The sequence below is a fragment of the Cinclus cinclus genome, chromosome 2 (assembly GCF_963662255.1).
Source record: "Cinclus cinclus chromosome 2, bCinCin1.1, whole genome shotgun sequence".
NCBI classification, from domain to species: Eukaryota; Metazoa; Chordata; class Aves; order Passeriformes; family Cinclidae; genus Cinclus; species Cinclus cinclus.
In genome coordinates, this window is record NC_085047.1 from 110,014,275 (window position 1) to 110,031,928 (window position 17,654).

Below are 17,654 nucleotides of genomic sequence, written 5' to 3' on the forward strand. Positions count from 1 at the left end.
ACATTTTATGCCCTCCCCAGCTCTCCTCTAGAGTCATAAACTTCATCTTCCACATCATCTACAAAAATATTTAAAGCCAAAACACACACGCACACACACACAAACACATAGTTACACACACATACACAAACACGTTTTCTTGTCTGACAAATATCAGCTACAGTGCAACTCTTAAAGATGAGGTGTCAGTCCTTATAAAAATGGACATCTACAGAAATACATATATAATTTAAAAAAAACAAGAAAGAATAAAAAAAACTCTCAACAATTCCTTAACATTGGTGGCAGCATGCGTCACTGTAAATGCTAAAGCCAGCTGGTTTCCCTAGTAGTCTCTGCATACCTTGTTCATTGTCACTTGTTTTGAGGGACTCTTCAGACCAACTTCTATTGCTTTTGGCCTCTGACCTTTTCTTGGTGTGCCTTTCTTCTGTGAAGTCTTTGACCTTTGCAGTGGCCTCTGGCTGAACAGCCTCAGCTAAATCTTTCCTGCTTTGCCGGCCCAACTTGCCGGACGGGGATCTCTCTGGTGACACCTGCTGCTCCCATAGTTCCCTAAGATGCTGCAGGTGACGCTGCTTTTTGGGATGGAGCCCTGTTAATTCAATGCACACCTTCAGGTTGGTCACCTCATTACAATTGGGCTCTTCTAAGTGGTTAGAGGAATTGTTTGTCATTTCCCTCTCAGGCCAGTCATCTAATGGAAAAATAACTAAAAATTAATCAAAAAGCCCCCTCAACTTAAAACAAAAGCTACATTTCACTTTCGGGGCATATAGTCTCAGCTTTAGCACCACACTATGCATTTTAAAGCTTCGCTCATTAAGGGTTACATGCACTACAGTAACTTGCACTGCTGTGGCTACAGTGTCCAATGACTAGTGCTTTATCCTTACATACCAAGTTTTTTTATATATACATATATATATACACATATATATACATACATATATATACATATATATAATTTAAAGTGAAATGACAGTGCTCACATTAGTAACTAGCAAGTTCAAAAATGGAAACACATTAAGCCAAAGGGACATTCCTTTCACAAGACATTCCTTGAGAGAGACCAAAGCAAAATGCTGTCTTACCTTTGGAGGTCTTCTTCTTTTTTGCTTTTGATACAACTTCGTCCTGCAGTTCATCCACAAAGCTTTCATTTTGGCTGCCATCATTTTGCACTCTCTCACCAGAGTGTTTACGTTTCCTGTCCAGACGTGGACATGAATGTTGGCCAAAATCTTCTGTTGGCTGGTCTTCCGCCTTTTCATATACAGAATGTCTCTCTAAATAGCATTTCTCATTTGAGAGATCTTTTTCCTCTGGAGTTTCAAGAAAGTGACCTCGGTTGTTTTCTGTACTAGTAAAGTTACCTAAAAATAAGAAACAAACAAATACCACAAGACCTAATAAATACAACACAATTCATTGTGAGAAAGCTTTGCTCTCTGATCTCTTCAATGTCATCTCCATCATGACTTACAGCTCATGAGGCATGCAAATAAACACAAAATTGTATTTGGGAACAAGTCTGCTCTGCCCAGCCTAAGGCAGCAGTTTTCTCAACAGTTAAGCACAAAATTCCCAAATGCACACGACTTTGTGTTGTTTTTACATTAATTTAAGAAGCACAATATTCACTATACTTGTATCCATAGAAACATCACAATATGCTTTTTTAAATAAAGAAACATCTTCAGATACTGAAAGCACAAACCTTTTCCAGAAAGCAACCTCACCCCCCTAAACTGTGGCAAGTAACAATCCAGTTCAAAAATACCTTCTGATGACAACCAAGTATTAGTCCTCCCTTAATTCCTAATCTTTCACTAACTTCTCCCATCAAATTGCAGAGTCTGACTTAAAAGCATTCATCCCTTCTTTGGGAGATATAAATGGGATACAGAACACGCACACACGGACACAGAAATACCACTAAGAATAGCTGTGATATTTTGCAAAAAAGCAGTACTTGAATCCAAGGTTATAAAAAGGCTTCCTCACTTCAAGTAACCAACCAGTCACTGTACCTCGTATGATCTCTGTCACCTCTTTTTAAAACAGACCTCATTTTTTTCAAGGAGTATTTCCAGCAATAGCAAGAGGGTGAGCTCTGAAAAGCTTACTAGAAACTAGTCTGACAAATTAGCCACAAAAACACTCACGGCTGCCTTGCCCACACTAACTTCAGCTTCCCTCCAATACTGTTTGCCCAGATTCAGAGACACCCTATGCAGTTTTAAATGGATGCTTGATTTAAAATTACACTTAATCACCATCTTGAATAACGTTATTTTCTTGTGTTTAACCAAACTAGCAAAGGCAAGGTTATGCAGAGATGCAGTACAGTCTTCAACACAGATAATCAGCGCCTGTTTACAATTCCCAGAAACACGTTCGGATTTCCATGTGTTTTAGCCCTCCTGGTCAACCAATAGCCCACACTTCTGCCACTGTTTGGCAAACTGTATGTTCCATCCTTCTTCCCCATGGCTCACTGTCCTTTTCCTCTTCCTCCTCCTTGCCCTTCCTCCTTCTCCCACTTCCCTTCCTGCAAACACATTTGCTGGTTTCCTACCAGCTCTGTTGCCCTCCCCTCCCATGGATCACCTCTCCTTTTTGCTCAATCTCTTGCCCTGTCCAGCCTGGCCTTCACCTTGTGCTCTTCCCCCTTATCAGGGCTGACACTGCTCCCCTGCAGCCCCTTCTCCCCTCCTGTGCCCTCCAAGACCCACTACTGGCAGTGTCAGGAGGCAGCCCAACTCTATCCCACCTTATCTTGACAGCACTTTCCTATAGCTCTGCCAACCCCTCCTGGCTTCATGACCATCCTTGAAATACCTGTTGCCAGTAATGGAAGGCTGGGGGGGTGATGAGGGGAAATTCCCTGATGAGTTTTCTCTTCACCACAATCTGGAAATGGCTCCAAGTAGCACCAAGGGCTCTGGAAATGTTTGTGGGCACTGAGACACCCCAGCATAATTTTCACACTGCTTGGGAAGCTGCCTGCAGGGCTGCTTGTAAAACAGCACAAGATACCGGCCAAGAAAAATCAAAACAAAAGCTGATTTTCTGCAGGCGAGCGGGACGCTCGGGCTGTTCCTCTGTTTGGCGATGCTCCTCTCCACAAGGCCGTCTGGCCAACACATGCTCCTTCCAAGACTTTAAAATGCACTTTGTCACACTTCTTGCAGCCAATAATGCTGAGATGTTCCAGAGAACAGGTACATGACCATGCTTCTAAACCGCAGAGTCCCCCCAGATCAGAATGAATCTGACAGCACCCTGTGTTTGCACATCTGGCATGAGGACACCACCCCACAGCTGTACCCTATAACCACACCAATAGCACCAGCAGTCCTGTTTGACACAGCATTAAAGCAGCTGCCCCAGCCACATTTTAAGTATCACAATAGAAATAAATGCATCTATCAGATTTCATTTTACATTTTTAATGCAATCTGCTATTTTCCTACTTTCATAAGGAAACATTATACTCCCGTGGTCAGTTTCCCTGAAGAGATCAGGGTAAGGGCACTCTCAGCCACACTCCTCCCGTCTCAGAGCCTTCTCATCTCCAGCAGCACCAACAGCAACACGCCATGGCTCATGCTGAGAGTCGCTACACTGGGATAGCTTCCCTGCTCCTAACACTGTCTGGCCTGAGAAAAGGCAGGCACATCCCGACCAATTCCCAGAGAAGCTCTTGCAGGGTCAAAGGAAGTAGCAGGCTGTAGGGAGGGCGGGGTGATGGTCTTAATCTTTACTGCTTGCAGGAAACAGCAAGCTAATTCCAGCCTGCCACCATCGAAAGAAACCTGCCGCAGATTAATTCCTTCTCTATCTGCAAGAGGACTTGGCACGGGGATGCCGAGCGCCGCTTGCTCAGACTGTGCTGAAAAATAAAGAGGGGAGAGACCTCACTAACAGCTTGTCACTGTCAACATTCCTGCGGGGCTCCACATGCTGGGAAGAACAGCACACACCTACTGCGGTTCATCCAGAAAGCCCTCGCTGCCAGCAGCTCCCTGACACCTTGGCCTCCTCTGCCCGGTCGCATCCGAGAGGGACCCTCAGGGGACCAGAGCTACATCTCCACAGCTGCCAGAAATGCCTCTCAAGGACCTGCCGCTGCACACGCGGCTCTGCAATCCACCGCGCTCGCTGCAGCTAACACCGCTGGTGCAGCGGCATCCCCGCACACCAATCCCGGCTGGGTAATGACCCTGCTCCAGCCGGGAGCGCAGCCCGGGAGCCGCGCGGGACGCGTCCTTGCCTGCGCGCCTCCCGCCTCTCCCGCAGCCAGCTCTTCGGTGCCAAGGAACAAAGGTCACTCGCTGCTGGGGACACGGACGGGCACAGCCCGCGGGCCGGCGGGCTCTCCTCGCAGCCCGCACGGACACGTCGCAAGCCCCGAGGTTCTCCCCCCTGGCACAGCTGCGGCTGCCTCACGGAGAGCAGGCTCTATTAATATTTTACCACCGGATTCCACTGTGTCCTCAAACTGTTTTGCAAGCAACCGGGATCAGACACAACGTCTCCCCAAATTAAGATATAAATGTCAACAAGAAGCACAGCAACATAAGCATAACGTGCATGCCCAACAAGGATGAGGAGAATTTATCTGCTTTTGTTCCCACCACCCCCCTCCCGTGCCATGTATCTACAACATCCTTTTCTCTGCCTGAGGAAGAAAACAACAACAAAATACTTGGGAGTTCTCGTATCATCATTATTCAAACAGTGGCGAGGCAGCCAGAAACACAGGATAAATGCTGAGTTCTCATAGCAACACACCTCTATGAGTAAGGAGATTAAACTCTTAAATGTGTTCCTTCCTCAAGCCTCCAGTATTTGCCAGTCTCACACCAGCTGTGACAACCAGCACCAACAATTCAAACCATTTCTCACTGTCCTACCAATCTAGAAACAAGGAAGAATTAAGATAATTCTTCACAGGTTTCTGTCTGAAGCAGTATTTTCTTAGTGCATGGGTTACAATCTCACAAGAAACAGTTACAGACAGACATGAACACGCTACTCAAACTTTCTTTCTTTTTTCCATCTTCCTGTTGCTGTCAACTGCAGTCAATGAGACCAGACCCTCCCATCCTGTGCAAACAAGGAAACACATCTTCATGTTTAAGCCACAGATTCTTTTGTTCAAATTATATGGCAACTAAAAACAGCCTTTCCTCTTCCCTGGACCAACCTCTCATTGCACTCACTTACATGCAAGGCACCCTTTATTCATCCAAGAACAGTAATGACTATCCAAATGCTAAAACCCAGTATTCACCACAGAGATCACAACAGTAAGAAACTCCCTAAGGCATCCTCAGAATTCAATTCTGAGTATCCCACGGAGCAGAGGGAACCCAGTTGATTTCACTTTTCCCTCTAAGTACTTCTGTGCTTGGGAGCTTTCCACATTTGTTTCCTTCTGCCCAAGCCTACTACACTGCACAAACAAGCAACCACCACTCTCAGTGCACAGATGGGTTTTTTTTTCCCCCTTCTTTTTTTTTTTTTTTCCACTATGTCCTGTGGCAGGAAGGTAATAACTGACCAGAGCAAAGGACATGTTTACTGCCTCTGTCTTTCATTTGTTCCAGTGTACACACAGACCAGCAAGAAAAAAGAAAAGCAGGGTACGATCATGCAAAGGGACACTGGCACCTCAGTACAATGCTAAGATCAATTGTGCAATGTGTTTTGGTACACTGCACCATTTACCTTCACACATACCAACTGCTCTAACTTTTTCCTCATGATCTCACACCTTAAGATCAGGCTTCTAATACAATGGGGTAATTTTGCCCAGCTAAGGCTTAAATAGGCAGTGTCTTCCATTCTAAAAAATTACATGAACAGGTGAAGTCATTCTCCCCAGTCAAGAAATTCCCAATTTGTAGAATTCATTCAGTCTTTCACACTTGGATATGATTTTCAGAACCTCCAGAAGAGCTTTGCTATGAACCAACATGTGAACATCACATGCCCATATTGATGCATGCGTCCATGCCAATAGTTTAAATCACTTGATCTCCGAACAAGCCTATGACTCATGACATATGCATCCCATAATTTACCATGTTTGTGCTACAAAAATGCACTGGAGCAGCATTGCCTCAGCAACATTTACAAGTCACCTTGGCAACAAAGCAGCTTTGAGGCTGCTCTCAGATGCCCGGTCTCAGATGCCCAGCAAAACCTAGATGAGATGGGAGAGAACTGAAGCACTTCTATTTTACCGCTGGGCTTTAATTGCTCATTAATTAGCTAACATGGCTACCTGCCTTAAATTGGGCCTTCAAAAAGAAAAGAAAAAGGGCAAAGCAAAAGCTAAACAAAACAAAAACCTACCTCTTTTACCCTTCCCAAGAAGGCTCAGTGCTCAAACTTAAGGAAACTCCCAGTACAGCAAAACCACACACCGCTAAGTCAGAGCAAAAGTTTAAGGAACTGGATATTGTATGTTCATGTGCTTCCAAAAAAGTCTATGCACACACAACACAGCTAGGAAAAACAGCAAGTCTTAGGACAAGCTAAAAAAAAAGAGCAGTTTCCATCCCATCAAATGTCTCTGTAAGCATCACCTGCCTGTGCTATTTAGCCTTTTGTTGCACTGGAAGGTTTAGAGGAGCCAAGGGGGCAGGCAGCTGCCAGGGCCCCCATCAGCTCTGGTGCTCCATGCCAAGCACGGCGAGGCGGCAGCAGGGGAGCCCTGGGAGCTGGCTCCCTGCCACAATCACAGTTTTGGATGCAGTTTCCTTCTTCCCTGCCGACATCAGGCAGGTGAAGTGCTGGCAGTGGGGGCAGAACAGCTCGCTGGTTTCACTCCTGAATTCCCTCCTCGCACAGGTAAAGGCACGGCTGTTTCGCTTTCGGGCTAGTGCCAGACAAACGCGAAACACGAAACAGAGGGAAACAACTTTTCAAGCAGCAAGATTGCTCACAGGAGGCAGAAAGGAAACAGAAGAGGCTGCAAACCATCAGCTCGTTCCCTTTCAGGAGCTTTAAAGCCAAACAGGCCAACAGCGTGGTCAGAAATTGAAGGCAAAGGGAAGGTAAAAGATAAGCAGCCCTGGCTCTCACCAAGGGGAAGAGAAGGCAGAGCTCATCACCCCTTTGCCAGTCACTCATTGAGAGATGCATTAAGGCTGCTGGTGGCTCAAGCCCCAACAGAGAGCCCAAGCCACCACAGTAGAGGCATTCAAGAGGTGTGAACGTCAGCTTCCTGATTTATCAGCTGCTATCCCGAGGGGCAGGAGGTGAACCACCACGATAAAAAAACTTTTACTGAGATCTGAATCTGTACTAGTAAGTATTTGCTGCTGCCCAGGCCGAAGTACAAAAAAAGGAGCTCCCTCAGCAGAACAGATCCGTGCTTTTAGGAGTTTAGACATTTGGCCAAAGTCTGAAATAGCCTGTTAAGTCAGAGCTAATTAGCAGAGGAGAGGAATGAACTAACATAAGACTGAACATACTTTCCCTGCTTCCAACAGTTATTTAGCAGTCTCAAACAAATTTTAGCCAGCAGATTCAAGTGCCAGAGATCTCACTAAATGGTGAACCATATCATCGGCCTTTTGCAAGGGTGAGGGGAGGGGTTTCAGCATACAATAATGCTCTAACACTCTCCACAGCACCCCCACCACCCCTCCACAAGCAGCCCCATGTCCCTGAGCAAGCCTGCCTTCCCTCCCTGTGTAATCCTCCTTGCTCCCCTCTCAACTCCACAGCCCATCATCCCCCCCCTTTGCTGAACCCTCTCTGCAGCCAGAACAAGCCAGCAGGACTGCTGCTGCCACTGCTCTTCTAGCTTTCCTGCACACCCAGGGTGGAATTCAACAGAAGACATCATCAGGGGATCCCAAGTCCTCCGAGGAGCAAGGAAGGCAGCAAAGGGGACAGCCAGGGCAGCAGCCTGCCCAGCTCTCAGCTTTAGCACAGGGACTGCAAAGGCAGCTGTGCCTTCGTTCCCGCACCAACCTCTATATAGTTTGGAGAAGGAAAAGGCTGCCCAGCTTCCAGAGGCTCAGCCTGCCTCTCCCCACCCTGCTAGCCTCTCCACCTCCACAATTAAAACTTTCCCTGGCTATTCTGCCACTCCAATTTTTGTTGAGGCTGTCATTTCAACGATAGCAATGCCACAGTAACTTGAATTTAGGCGAGTAATCCAGCAAGTACGATTGACCAGCATGCTCTCTGCCAAAAGCATTAACCAAAGACCAGAACAATAATTCAAAGTTATTAAATTCCCTGAGTGGAATTTTCTACTAGCCCTACTCATGAATCTCCACCTACCAAAGAGCACGCTTCACCACTGAGTTACACAGCCACGTGCACACACACACAGTGCAGTCTGCAGTACAATTCCTCTTGTTTTGCAATGCTTTCTGCACAGATCTTTTTTTCTGAGTTGTTCAAAACAAAGTAGCAACAGAAGGAACTGATCCATTCCTTAAACAACTAGGTAAAACCAATAAAAAAATAAAAGGTGGAACTGACAGGAGCCATATGGTTATCAAGAGTGGAAACAAAAAAAAAAGAAGTGATCTTTCTTGCATATAGTAAAAATTTCCTCAGTACAATTTATTTATTTTTATCTTACTTTTAGGACGCTGCATTGTCTGTAGTCCTCTGACACCCTGTAACAGCTTAGAGGGAACAGACAGTTGCACAGGAATTTCACAGACTGCCTGCAAGAACCTGTGTCTCACACACCTCCCAGCCACTGCAGCAGAAGTCACCCAGGCAAAGTAGCTTCTTATCATTTGGAGTTGTTACTGCCAGCTTTTATGGATCAGCCAGCCTGGCAGATCACATCCTTTCCCACTTCCCTTCACTTTTCTGTCCCCCATCCTTGCTTTGAAGACTGCAATACTGGCATATCTCACTGCTACTGCAATTTCAGGAAGCTGAACTCATTCATGCTTTCCCCTCTTCCCCATATCCTTTCTGTATTTAAAATATAACCTTGGACCTTTGCTTTCACCAGCTGATGTAGTACCCCCATCAATTAAAAGGTGGATCTCTCTAAGGCACTAGCTCAGTGACAGAGAGTTAACCATCTCCTGAAAAGCAGGTGCAATAGCAAAGTAACTCGCAACCCCCAAAACAAGCACAGAGGTACCAGCCTTGGCAACTCAGCACCTGCAGAGGATGAGGTCAGTGACTTTCACCAGCAACACGGTAAGAACACAAAGATTTGCTTGCTTTGCTGCAAGCTGCCATGGCAAAGAGACACACACACACTTCAGAAAGCCATCTAAATTTGCTTACATCTGTCATTGTCATTTTGGTCAGCAATGGCATCTTCCAGAGCAACAGACTTTGGCTTCTTTTCACTGTTTCCTTTCAAGTTTTCCCAGTCTGCCTGGCTGAATCTGCAGACCTCTGAGTCTTTGGTAGCTGTTTGGCCTTCTCTCTCTTTCATCTCCAACTCTGAGAAGCGCATCATTGCACGCTAGAAAGAGAATTGATATGAAAAAAAAAGCCTTGCAATAAAAACTACTTCATTTACCTTACCTTATATGAAAGCATTTCCAAATAAAAAAAAAATTACTCAAAACCAGGGTTTCAGATAGACAGCTAAGGGTAGGATTTTAACACACCTGACTTGTAAAATAGAGTTCTAGCATATTATAAGCGAACTGCAACACAATTCTTTCATATATAAGTATATATATATATATATATATATATAAAAGATTATATATAAATGTATATTATATATAAAGCAAAAACATTCCATTTTGGAGGTAAAAAGAGACAAAAACAAAAAGAAATAAAATAAAATAAAATAAAAACAACAACACAAAACTGTACAATGAATAAAAGACGACCATGGCCCACAAACTTCCCTTTGTGTATTTGGAAATGAAATTTAACTCAAAGGTTTATGTAAGAGTCTAGTAATAAAAATTTGAAGAACTGACCTCACAGTAAGCAGCAGGTAGACATAAAATACTGTCCTCTTGTAATCCTTCCATCTATGTAATTAAAATGGGCACTCAATGGATCATTTAGATAATTTCATCCATTTTTATAAGCATAAACCAATTCTTTTCTTAACAATGCAAAACAATTTGGCTTAACTCATCCCTTCATTAAAAGCAAAACACCCTAACAATATTCCTACACAGTATCTGTCTATCATCCCTTAGCATCAATCTCAATACCACTCCTACTCTTCCTTGGGCGCTTGCTCGGCACCAACGTTGCCTGAGACCCGTTAATGCACGGCTGCAACTCCTCACCATCCAATGGCACATCTGGCATACTAATCACAACTTCTGGGTACGCCGTGCTAGCTGGCACTACAGCCCAGCTCAGAAATTACAGCCAGCGCCAAGGTAACATGCATGACTGCTTGACTCCCCTCAAAACTGCACAAACATTGCATTAACGTGCATTAACATTTGCATCAGATCTTAGTAAAAGCCCTTTAAAGCTTGCTAGCCCATACATACCTATAAGCCACACATACTTACACCTTACACCGCCTCACTCTCATTAACAAACTTACTTTGCCATTTAAAACCATTTATGGTGAGTACGCCCCAACAAAAGAATTTTCTGGTCTCCCCACCTGTGTTGCTTCTCTCAACTTTAAAAACTCAACTGTGACTTGCAACAGAGAAATAGCGACAAGAAGCGCGGCGGTCGTTGGACCGCGCGGACTCACCTGCAACGCCCGCTGCTCCCGGCTGAGCTGGCTGGAGTCGGCGTAGAGTTCAGTCGTCACACACTTGAATCGGTCACCTACATAACCGGCAGAGTTTGCAATCCTCTTGGCCAGTTTAGATGGCTTGGGTTTCAGTATTTTGCCATCAGCAGACTCCGCGTCGTCAGCTCCGTCTTTGGTATAGGTCTGGTTGGCATCAATGCTTGGCGGAGCAGTCCCCATGCAGAATGGCTTCGCGTCCTCCTGCACCTTGCCAAAAGCCAGAGCTGGAGCATCGCTCTCGTGCGTGCTTTCCAAGAAAACAGGAGAAGGCTGGACCGCCACTCTCTCTTTAGGCTGGCTCACAGATAAATCTTCTTTCCTTAAGCTGAACACTGATGAACCCTGGGCTTGCTTGAAATTATAGGTTTCGTGAACATCATTATTTCTTCCAAACTCCTCTCTCATTACAATAAAATCTCTGTGCTGAGACGCCTGCTCTACCTTGTGCTTTGTAGGGTCATTAGTCTGATTACTGCTTTCTGTAGCAAAGCTGGCTTTTGTTACATTTGCTTCACTCTTAGCCTCTTGCTCATCTCGAAGAAGATCCGGGAAGAGGTGTTTGTCACTTTTTGCAGAGTTTTTACTGTGGCCAGAGCTCTGGTGCAATTTCACACTCTTGTCACCGGGCATTTCGAAATGCATCTTCCCACCACTCTCCAGGAGCTCTGGCAATCGGCCCCGCAGAGCCGGGTCCTCGTAGCGGACCCTCTCGTGAGACCGTGACCTCCGCTCTGTCTTCTCCTCCTTATTGATCTCCAAAGCCGAATGCTGCAACAGCATGGGGTGCACCATCCCCACTCCCAGCGCATCCTGGTAGGTCATGAACTCCCCCCTCCCAGCTGGCAGGCTGTAAGGGAGGCCAGGTTTGGGAGCCAGGTGGGTGGGGTAGAGGCTGCCGTTGGGCAGCAAGACAGGGTGAGGGTAGACATGTCCTTTCCCGTGCAGGGTGAGAGGGCTGATGGCAATCCCCTCCGGCACTGGATATGGGAGGTAGCTCCTAGGGTAGGGCAGAGGCGGGGAGCGAAACGCCTCGTTGGGCGGCAGGAAGATGGGGCTAGAGGCCAGGGCAGTCTCGGTCGCCTTGAAGTTGGCTTCCTGACCACAGGATTTGGCCACCTTACTGCTATGTTTCGCAGGAGCGGTGACGGGCTGCCCGACGTGCTGTATGACTGAGGCGGTGCTCTCTGCAGAGCTCCGCGCCGTCTTGGCGCAATCCACGTTGGCATTGGGAGCTGGTGACGCTGATGCTGGCCGCCCCCCCGCTGACACTGTCCCCGAAACACTGCTGACCACTGCCTCCGTGCCACCCATCCTGGGGCACGAGGAACTCCGTGGCTGTGGCATAACCCAGTCCAGTGCCTTGTTTTTCAGCTGGACATTCTTCCCAGCCTCCTCACTGGGGCTGGGACCAGGAACGATCCAGGAGGATGGTGCCGTGCTGATAATTTCAGGCCTGTAGATGGGGCAGCTGTTCCCTGGAGAAATGGTTTCTTTCTGAACAATGTCACTGCCTGGCAAGTGCGTCCCCCCTCCTGCCCTTCCATGCACCAGCACCGTTGGCATAATCTTCTTACTGTGGTCCGACTTGCCAGCCGTTTCCACATCAACCACTTTCGCTGACAAGTCCAGCGGTTTGTCAGTGACATCTTTGGTCGGGGTCTGCTTTTCCAGGAGTGGGGGAGACCTGCTGTCTTTCCGGTCATGGCCAGCTTTCCGTGCATGGGGGGCAGACGGAAGGGGTGCCTCCCCAGCATCACTGCCTTTGGGAAGCTTCCCATTGGAGAGGCGAGCAGGTGGAAATTCACTGCCGATGTTCACGTAGGGCTTTGGGAGCGTAACAGCAGAGGAGGGAGAGGTGGTGATCCTGGGGAAATGTTTGTGGAAATCAGCATAGGCATCCCCGACCGGGGGAGGCGGGGGGAGGCGGGGGGACGGCCGGGGCGAGTGAGGCAGCAGGAGTGCAGGATCTGCTGGCAAGTTGGCAGAGGCTGGCTTGGCAGTGGTGACCCGGGGCTGCTTGCTGCTCTGGATGTGGGGGTAGGCGTGCGTGTCAACAGGATTGCCTGGGCTCACACCCATCTTCCACGACAAACTTTTATCTGGACAGTGCACCAAAGGTGGGATTGCTGGTGAAGCTGAAGCAGTCGAGAGCCTCATGGGCGATGCCAGCGACGAAGGGATGTGAGGGGCAACGTAGTGGGAAGGAGGCAGGTATAAAAAACGTTCACCGTTCGTACATACGGGCGAGTAAGCCAGGTGCTGCGGTAAGCTGTAGGTGGACTGCTGAGGTAGCAATGCCTTGTACATGTTCAACGAATACTTATTTGGTGAGTCGAGGAAAGGGTATATGGTGGGCGTTGCGCCCTCCATGTAGGGGTTTACCCAGGGGAGCCTTAGGTAACTAGCACCATTGACACCGAGAGGACTCTGCCTGTCACCCGTGGCTCGGTCCAAACCCAGTGTCTCCCCTGTCGGGACAGAGTTTTTTTGTATTCCAGGTGGTGTTTTGTATATAGCACTGAAGCCATTTGGGGCTTTTCCAGAGACAGCTGCGCTTTCCACCGCTTCGGGGGGATTAGACTTAAACTGTATCTCTGGATTTCGCTCAGGAGTAAATCCCAGGCTGGCTATCGAACCCGTAGCATCCCGTGATTTTTCCGAGCCAAGTCCGCACAAGCTGGAATAGACAATGCTACCGGGGACTCTGAGTCCTTCTCGCATGAGCCCAGACCTGTCCATACTCAGAGCTGCAAGACTGTCGATGCGATGTGCTGTAGTCGCATCCACCTTTACAGAACAAGAAGAATGTTACTTTCACATCTCACTAACATGACCACCATTCAAGCTACAGACAGATCAGCGTTTTGGATGAGAAACAATAACAATGCAAACATGCTGTTTATTGTGAAAACGTACAGAGGCTGATTACACTGGAAAATGGGAGAACGGAAACCTACAGAGCAGCATATAAAACACCACAAACATCAATACCAATCTCTCCAAAATTCAAACAGCCGGGAACAAAGGTGTGAGGACTCAAGCAGCCAGGAGTGGCCCAGAGACGATGTTCAGAGGCTCTGCTCCTGTGCAACCACTGGCTCTTCAGGCCCAGCCCTCCCAGAGCAAGAGGATGTGGGCTGTGGTGTGGAGACCAGAAGGAGAAGGATGGAGTACCTCTCCTCCTCGTCCTCATCCTCCTTCAGGACCTCTCCCTCTACTGCAATTCTGCTCTGGGGCTCACCACAGCCACATGATTAATGGGGCAAGGCATCTGAGGATGCAGCATGAAGAAAGGTGTGCCATCTAATTCCTTTCCCACCTGCTGCTCCCCTTGTAGACACAAATAAGGAAAAAACCCCACCAACTTTGTTGGAACATTGATGTTCTTAGTGCCTACGTGAACTGTTTTTGTTACACATGCTGGTATTATGCATGGCGTTATTCATAACAGTAAAATTAAGAATCTGACATCATACAACAACACATATTACAAAGCATCAAGAGATTAATGAGATAAACAAACAAAGCCGCAACTTCACTGTTTCACAAGAAACAACTTGAATGTGCCCAAGCCTACAAGGGCTGCAACAGGAAGGTGCTTTAATAATTTCTCTAAATGGATCACATAGTAACAGCCAGGGGTAGGAGTCACAGTGGGGAGACAGGCACAGATTCATCTACAGCATGAAGCTTGTAACTTCTTACCACACTGTGATTCAGGTGATTTTCCTCCCTCAACTCCAGTCTGCTTTTCGGTGCATCGCCATCATTAACGGGAATTTTCCTATTGAAAAACAGAAGCTCACTATTTGAAAACATCCTGTGCATCTTGGATCAGTACAGTACCGTATCACCTCCATATTTTGATTCCCCTAGAGAAGTCCCATGAGATAACATATTTATCCTTCCCTGTACCCATCCAACTGAAAAGCATGCCCACATGGCAACTGAAAAGCAAGGACCTTTTGAAAATAAGCATAAAGGATTCTGATGAGAACACACCAAGTACATCTCAGAGCAGCCTCTTTCAAAGCAAGCAGTTTTTGTCAGTCTTCTCTTTTGCTCCTTGCCCTTTCCTTTTTCCAGGGGGAGAATATCCCATTTTAAACATACTCTGTTCATATACCATCCATAAACATTGCTGAGGATAAAATTAAAACACGCACGCTAATATCATATGAACATCAGCTCCACCATGCTTAAGAGGGAGCTGCACATCTGTGCCATACCAGTGTTGCAGCTCTGGGACTTGTCATCACAGAAATCACCAATAAAGAATATACCTTAGTACCAAATTCCAAATCCCAGGGATAAAAATCACTGACATGCAGCAGAAGGGAAAGTCGCAGCATTACCCAAAAGAACTCCTTTCAACCAAAGTGCTTAAAGGCACATCATCACCATAAAGCAGAAATGCGATTTTAATCCATTTGTTTTTAAAAGACTCACCTTCCCTCCAAGTAGCACATACAGTTATTATCCCTGAACAACTGGGAGGAAAGTGGGGAGGGAGGGTGATAAAGCAAAGTGAGATGCTTGGCTGTTTTCCTTCAGCTTATGTTTGCAAATAGTATTCCCTGCAAAGACCAAAAACTTCCACCAGCTTTTTGAAGGCTTCTCACACAACAGTGAGAACAGAGAATGAGAAGAGAGAAAAGCACTAAAATCACACCAAACTGGCAGAGAGAAGTGAAGACGCATCTGAAGCTTCCATCCAGCATCATTTTGCTTTTTAAAAAGCTGGGATTTAAGAGAAGGGGACACCTGTCAGTGACTGTGTCACCCCATCGAACAGTGTAATTTTGATAAACAACTGAATTACATTCAGTAGGAAAAAAGGTGGGAAGGAAGAGTAATTCATTTGTGGAAGACAGACACTACTGATCCTATTTAACATGGTAAGCTGTTGGTCCAAAGGCAGGGAACACCAAGTTGCAGGCACAAGCTCCTCTGCCACAGAGAGTCACCACAAGAAAACCTGCACTATTTAGTTTCCTTCCCCTTTACAAATGCAAAATAATAAATTAATTTCAAAAGCACATTCAAAGGCTGCTTTGGGGGCACCCCCACTTCACTGATCCAGGTTGCCTGTTCCATAGTAAATCAGCATCTGCTCTACTGCTCTCAGGCACATCTTGACTCTCTCCCTTTGCCCTCCCTCCAAGCTAGGCTGATCTCAATGTGAGGTGGCAGCTTTCTGCTCCGGTATTAGGGAAGCGAACAAACTCCGAGACCTCGCTCTGCAGAATTACAGTGTGGTTTAACTTGCCAGAAGCTTAAATATTTACCTGTCTTCATTAATCCCACACATGCGGACCCTTTCATTGCTCATCCAGCTATGAACGTTGCCATATAGGGGAGTTGCAGAAAGCATGACGTCTTCTTAAAAATCAACGCTTTTCTTCACAGTTTTATATTCTATTAAAAAGAGAAGAAGAAGAAAAAAGAAAAAAAGAAAAGTTGAGCAGATTTGTCTAGGAGGAAGTGCAAACATCACAGCGGAGCAGCCAGCCTCCCTCCGGGTAATTAATAATGAATGCAGGATTGGTGCGGGGAGTGAGCTGCCTACGTTAACCGCTGAGGGAGATACCCGGCAATAAAGGAGCAAATTGAGGGCATTTATAGGTCAGAGGAGATGGATCTTTTCCCCAGCGTACATCCAGAAAATTAAGAATCATTCCAGACTATCGACAAATAAAAGTTTCTTCACAGCATTTCATTTCCACAAGAAATGACTCAGCCAGCCAAGTACACACCAGTCCCCAAATCTTCATCTCAAATAGGCTGAACCGAGGAGGGAGACCCCATGAGCCTGGGGGAACATTCAAACAACCCACAGGCACTCACAAAAGCCCTGCATTGGGAACACACAGGAGTAGGAAAGCAGGGCAAGAACAACCACATACCATGTATATTAGCTACGCTGATTGCTGATAAGGCTTTTACAGAGGACTTAAAACTGAAGAGACACTGCTACAGAATCTAAACAAAAAACTCCCCTTTAGCATCTGCACATGACTAACTTGGAGAAAGGGGTTAAAAATAGTAATTGGGTTGGCGAGCTCCCCACCCCTTGATTTGATTAATTGAGGAGCCCTGGTGGCTTCTGCATTGGAGCTGCTGCTGCTGCTGCTGCTGCTGCTGCTGCTGCTGCGAGTGCTTTCAGTAATTCAATGATGCCTGCTCACTCCAGGGAAAGAAATCATTAGCGGGCTCACTGGAGAAGTATTAGCAGTCCAAGAGGATCGGCACCGTGTGCAGCCAGAGAGGCAGGTGAAAGGTAACCACATTTTCGCGCCCAGCAGCAGAGGGGGAAAGGCTTTTCCTCCCCTCTACCTTGCCTAATGCCACCTCCGCTCGCATTAAATTCTAGTTTGCTGCATGAGCGAAGTGTCAGGACAAGCTGCGTTTTATTAACAGGATTATCGCGGCGCATGATTTATTCCAGTGCAAGATTTTAATTGCTCTTCGGAGGTTGAGTCGTTTCTTTTGACTGAGCTTCAGCCTGCATCCTGCTGCTAAATGCTGGGTTAATAAGTAGGGGGAGCCTTTAATGCACAGGATATCCCTCAGCTCTTCCTCTCTCACAAAAATAGAAGCCTTTAAGCAGGAGGCATGATACTCCTTTTACACACACACAAGCCAGTAACGGGCGATTGACCACTGGGAGTTTAATGCCTAACGTCTCCCAAAGCATCCATGCTTCCCCAGCAAACTCATTTCCTTTGTCAGGCTACAAAATATGCAAATGATCACTTTGGCATTTAATAGGGAAGAAGCCCAGATTGGGCCTTTAACACAATACTTCACACACGTTCAGAGAGGTTTAAGAACTGAAACCGCAGGAAAGCCTTGTTCCCCAACACTTTTTTCTCCCCTCAGAGAGGCCTTTTGTGCAAAACTCCACGTCTGGAAC

General features: G+C 46.6%; 1 protein-coding gene across 6 annotated transcripts in view; it reads right to left on the reverse strand.

The window, feature by feature from the left end:
* The window catches only part of BCOR (BCL6 corepressor), a 58,465-nt gene that overhangs the window by 23,033 nt on the left and 17,778 nt on the right, over nucleotides 1–17,654 (reverse strand). For 2 of the 6 annotated variants that reach the window (XM_062488110.1, XM_062488109.1), the window contains exons 2-8: nucleotides 16,027–16,156; nucleotides 14,444–14,522; nucleotides 10,697–13,525; nucleotides 9,948–10,001; nucleotides 9,292–9,475; nucleotides 1,095–1,376; nucleotides 344–697 (exon numbers count right to left, since the gene is read on the reverse strand). In XM_062488110.1, coding sequence (XP_062344094.1) covers nucleotides 344–697; nucleotides 1,095–1,376; nucleotides 9,292–9,475; nucleotides 9,948–10,001; nucleotides 10,697–13,525; nucleotides 14,444–14,522; nucleotides 16,027–16,112 — 3,868 coding nt within the window. In that variant the 5' untranslated portion in view covers nucleotides 16,113–16,156. The remainder of the gene's footprint in view (nucleotides 1–343; nucleotides 698–1,094; nucleotides 1,377–9,291; nucleotides 9,476–9,947; nucleotides 10,002–10,696; nucleotides 13,526–14,443; nucleotides 14,523–16,026; nucleotides 16,157–17,654) is intronic. The other 4 variants (XM_062488112.1, XM_062488113.1, XM_062488111.1 and 1 more) reach the window with 4 other exon arrangements.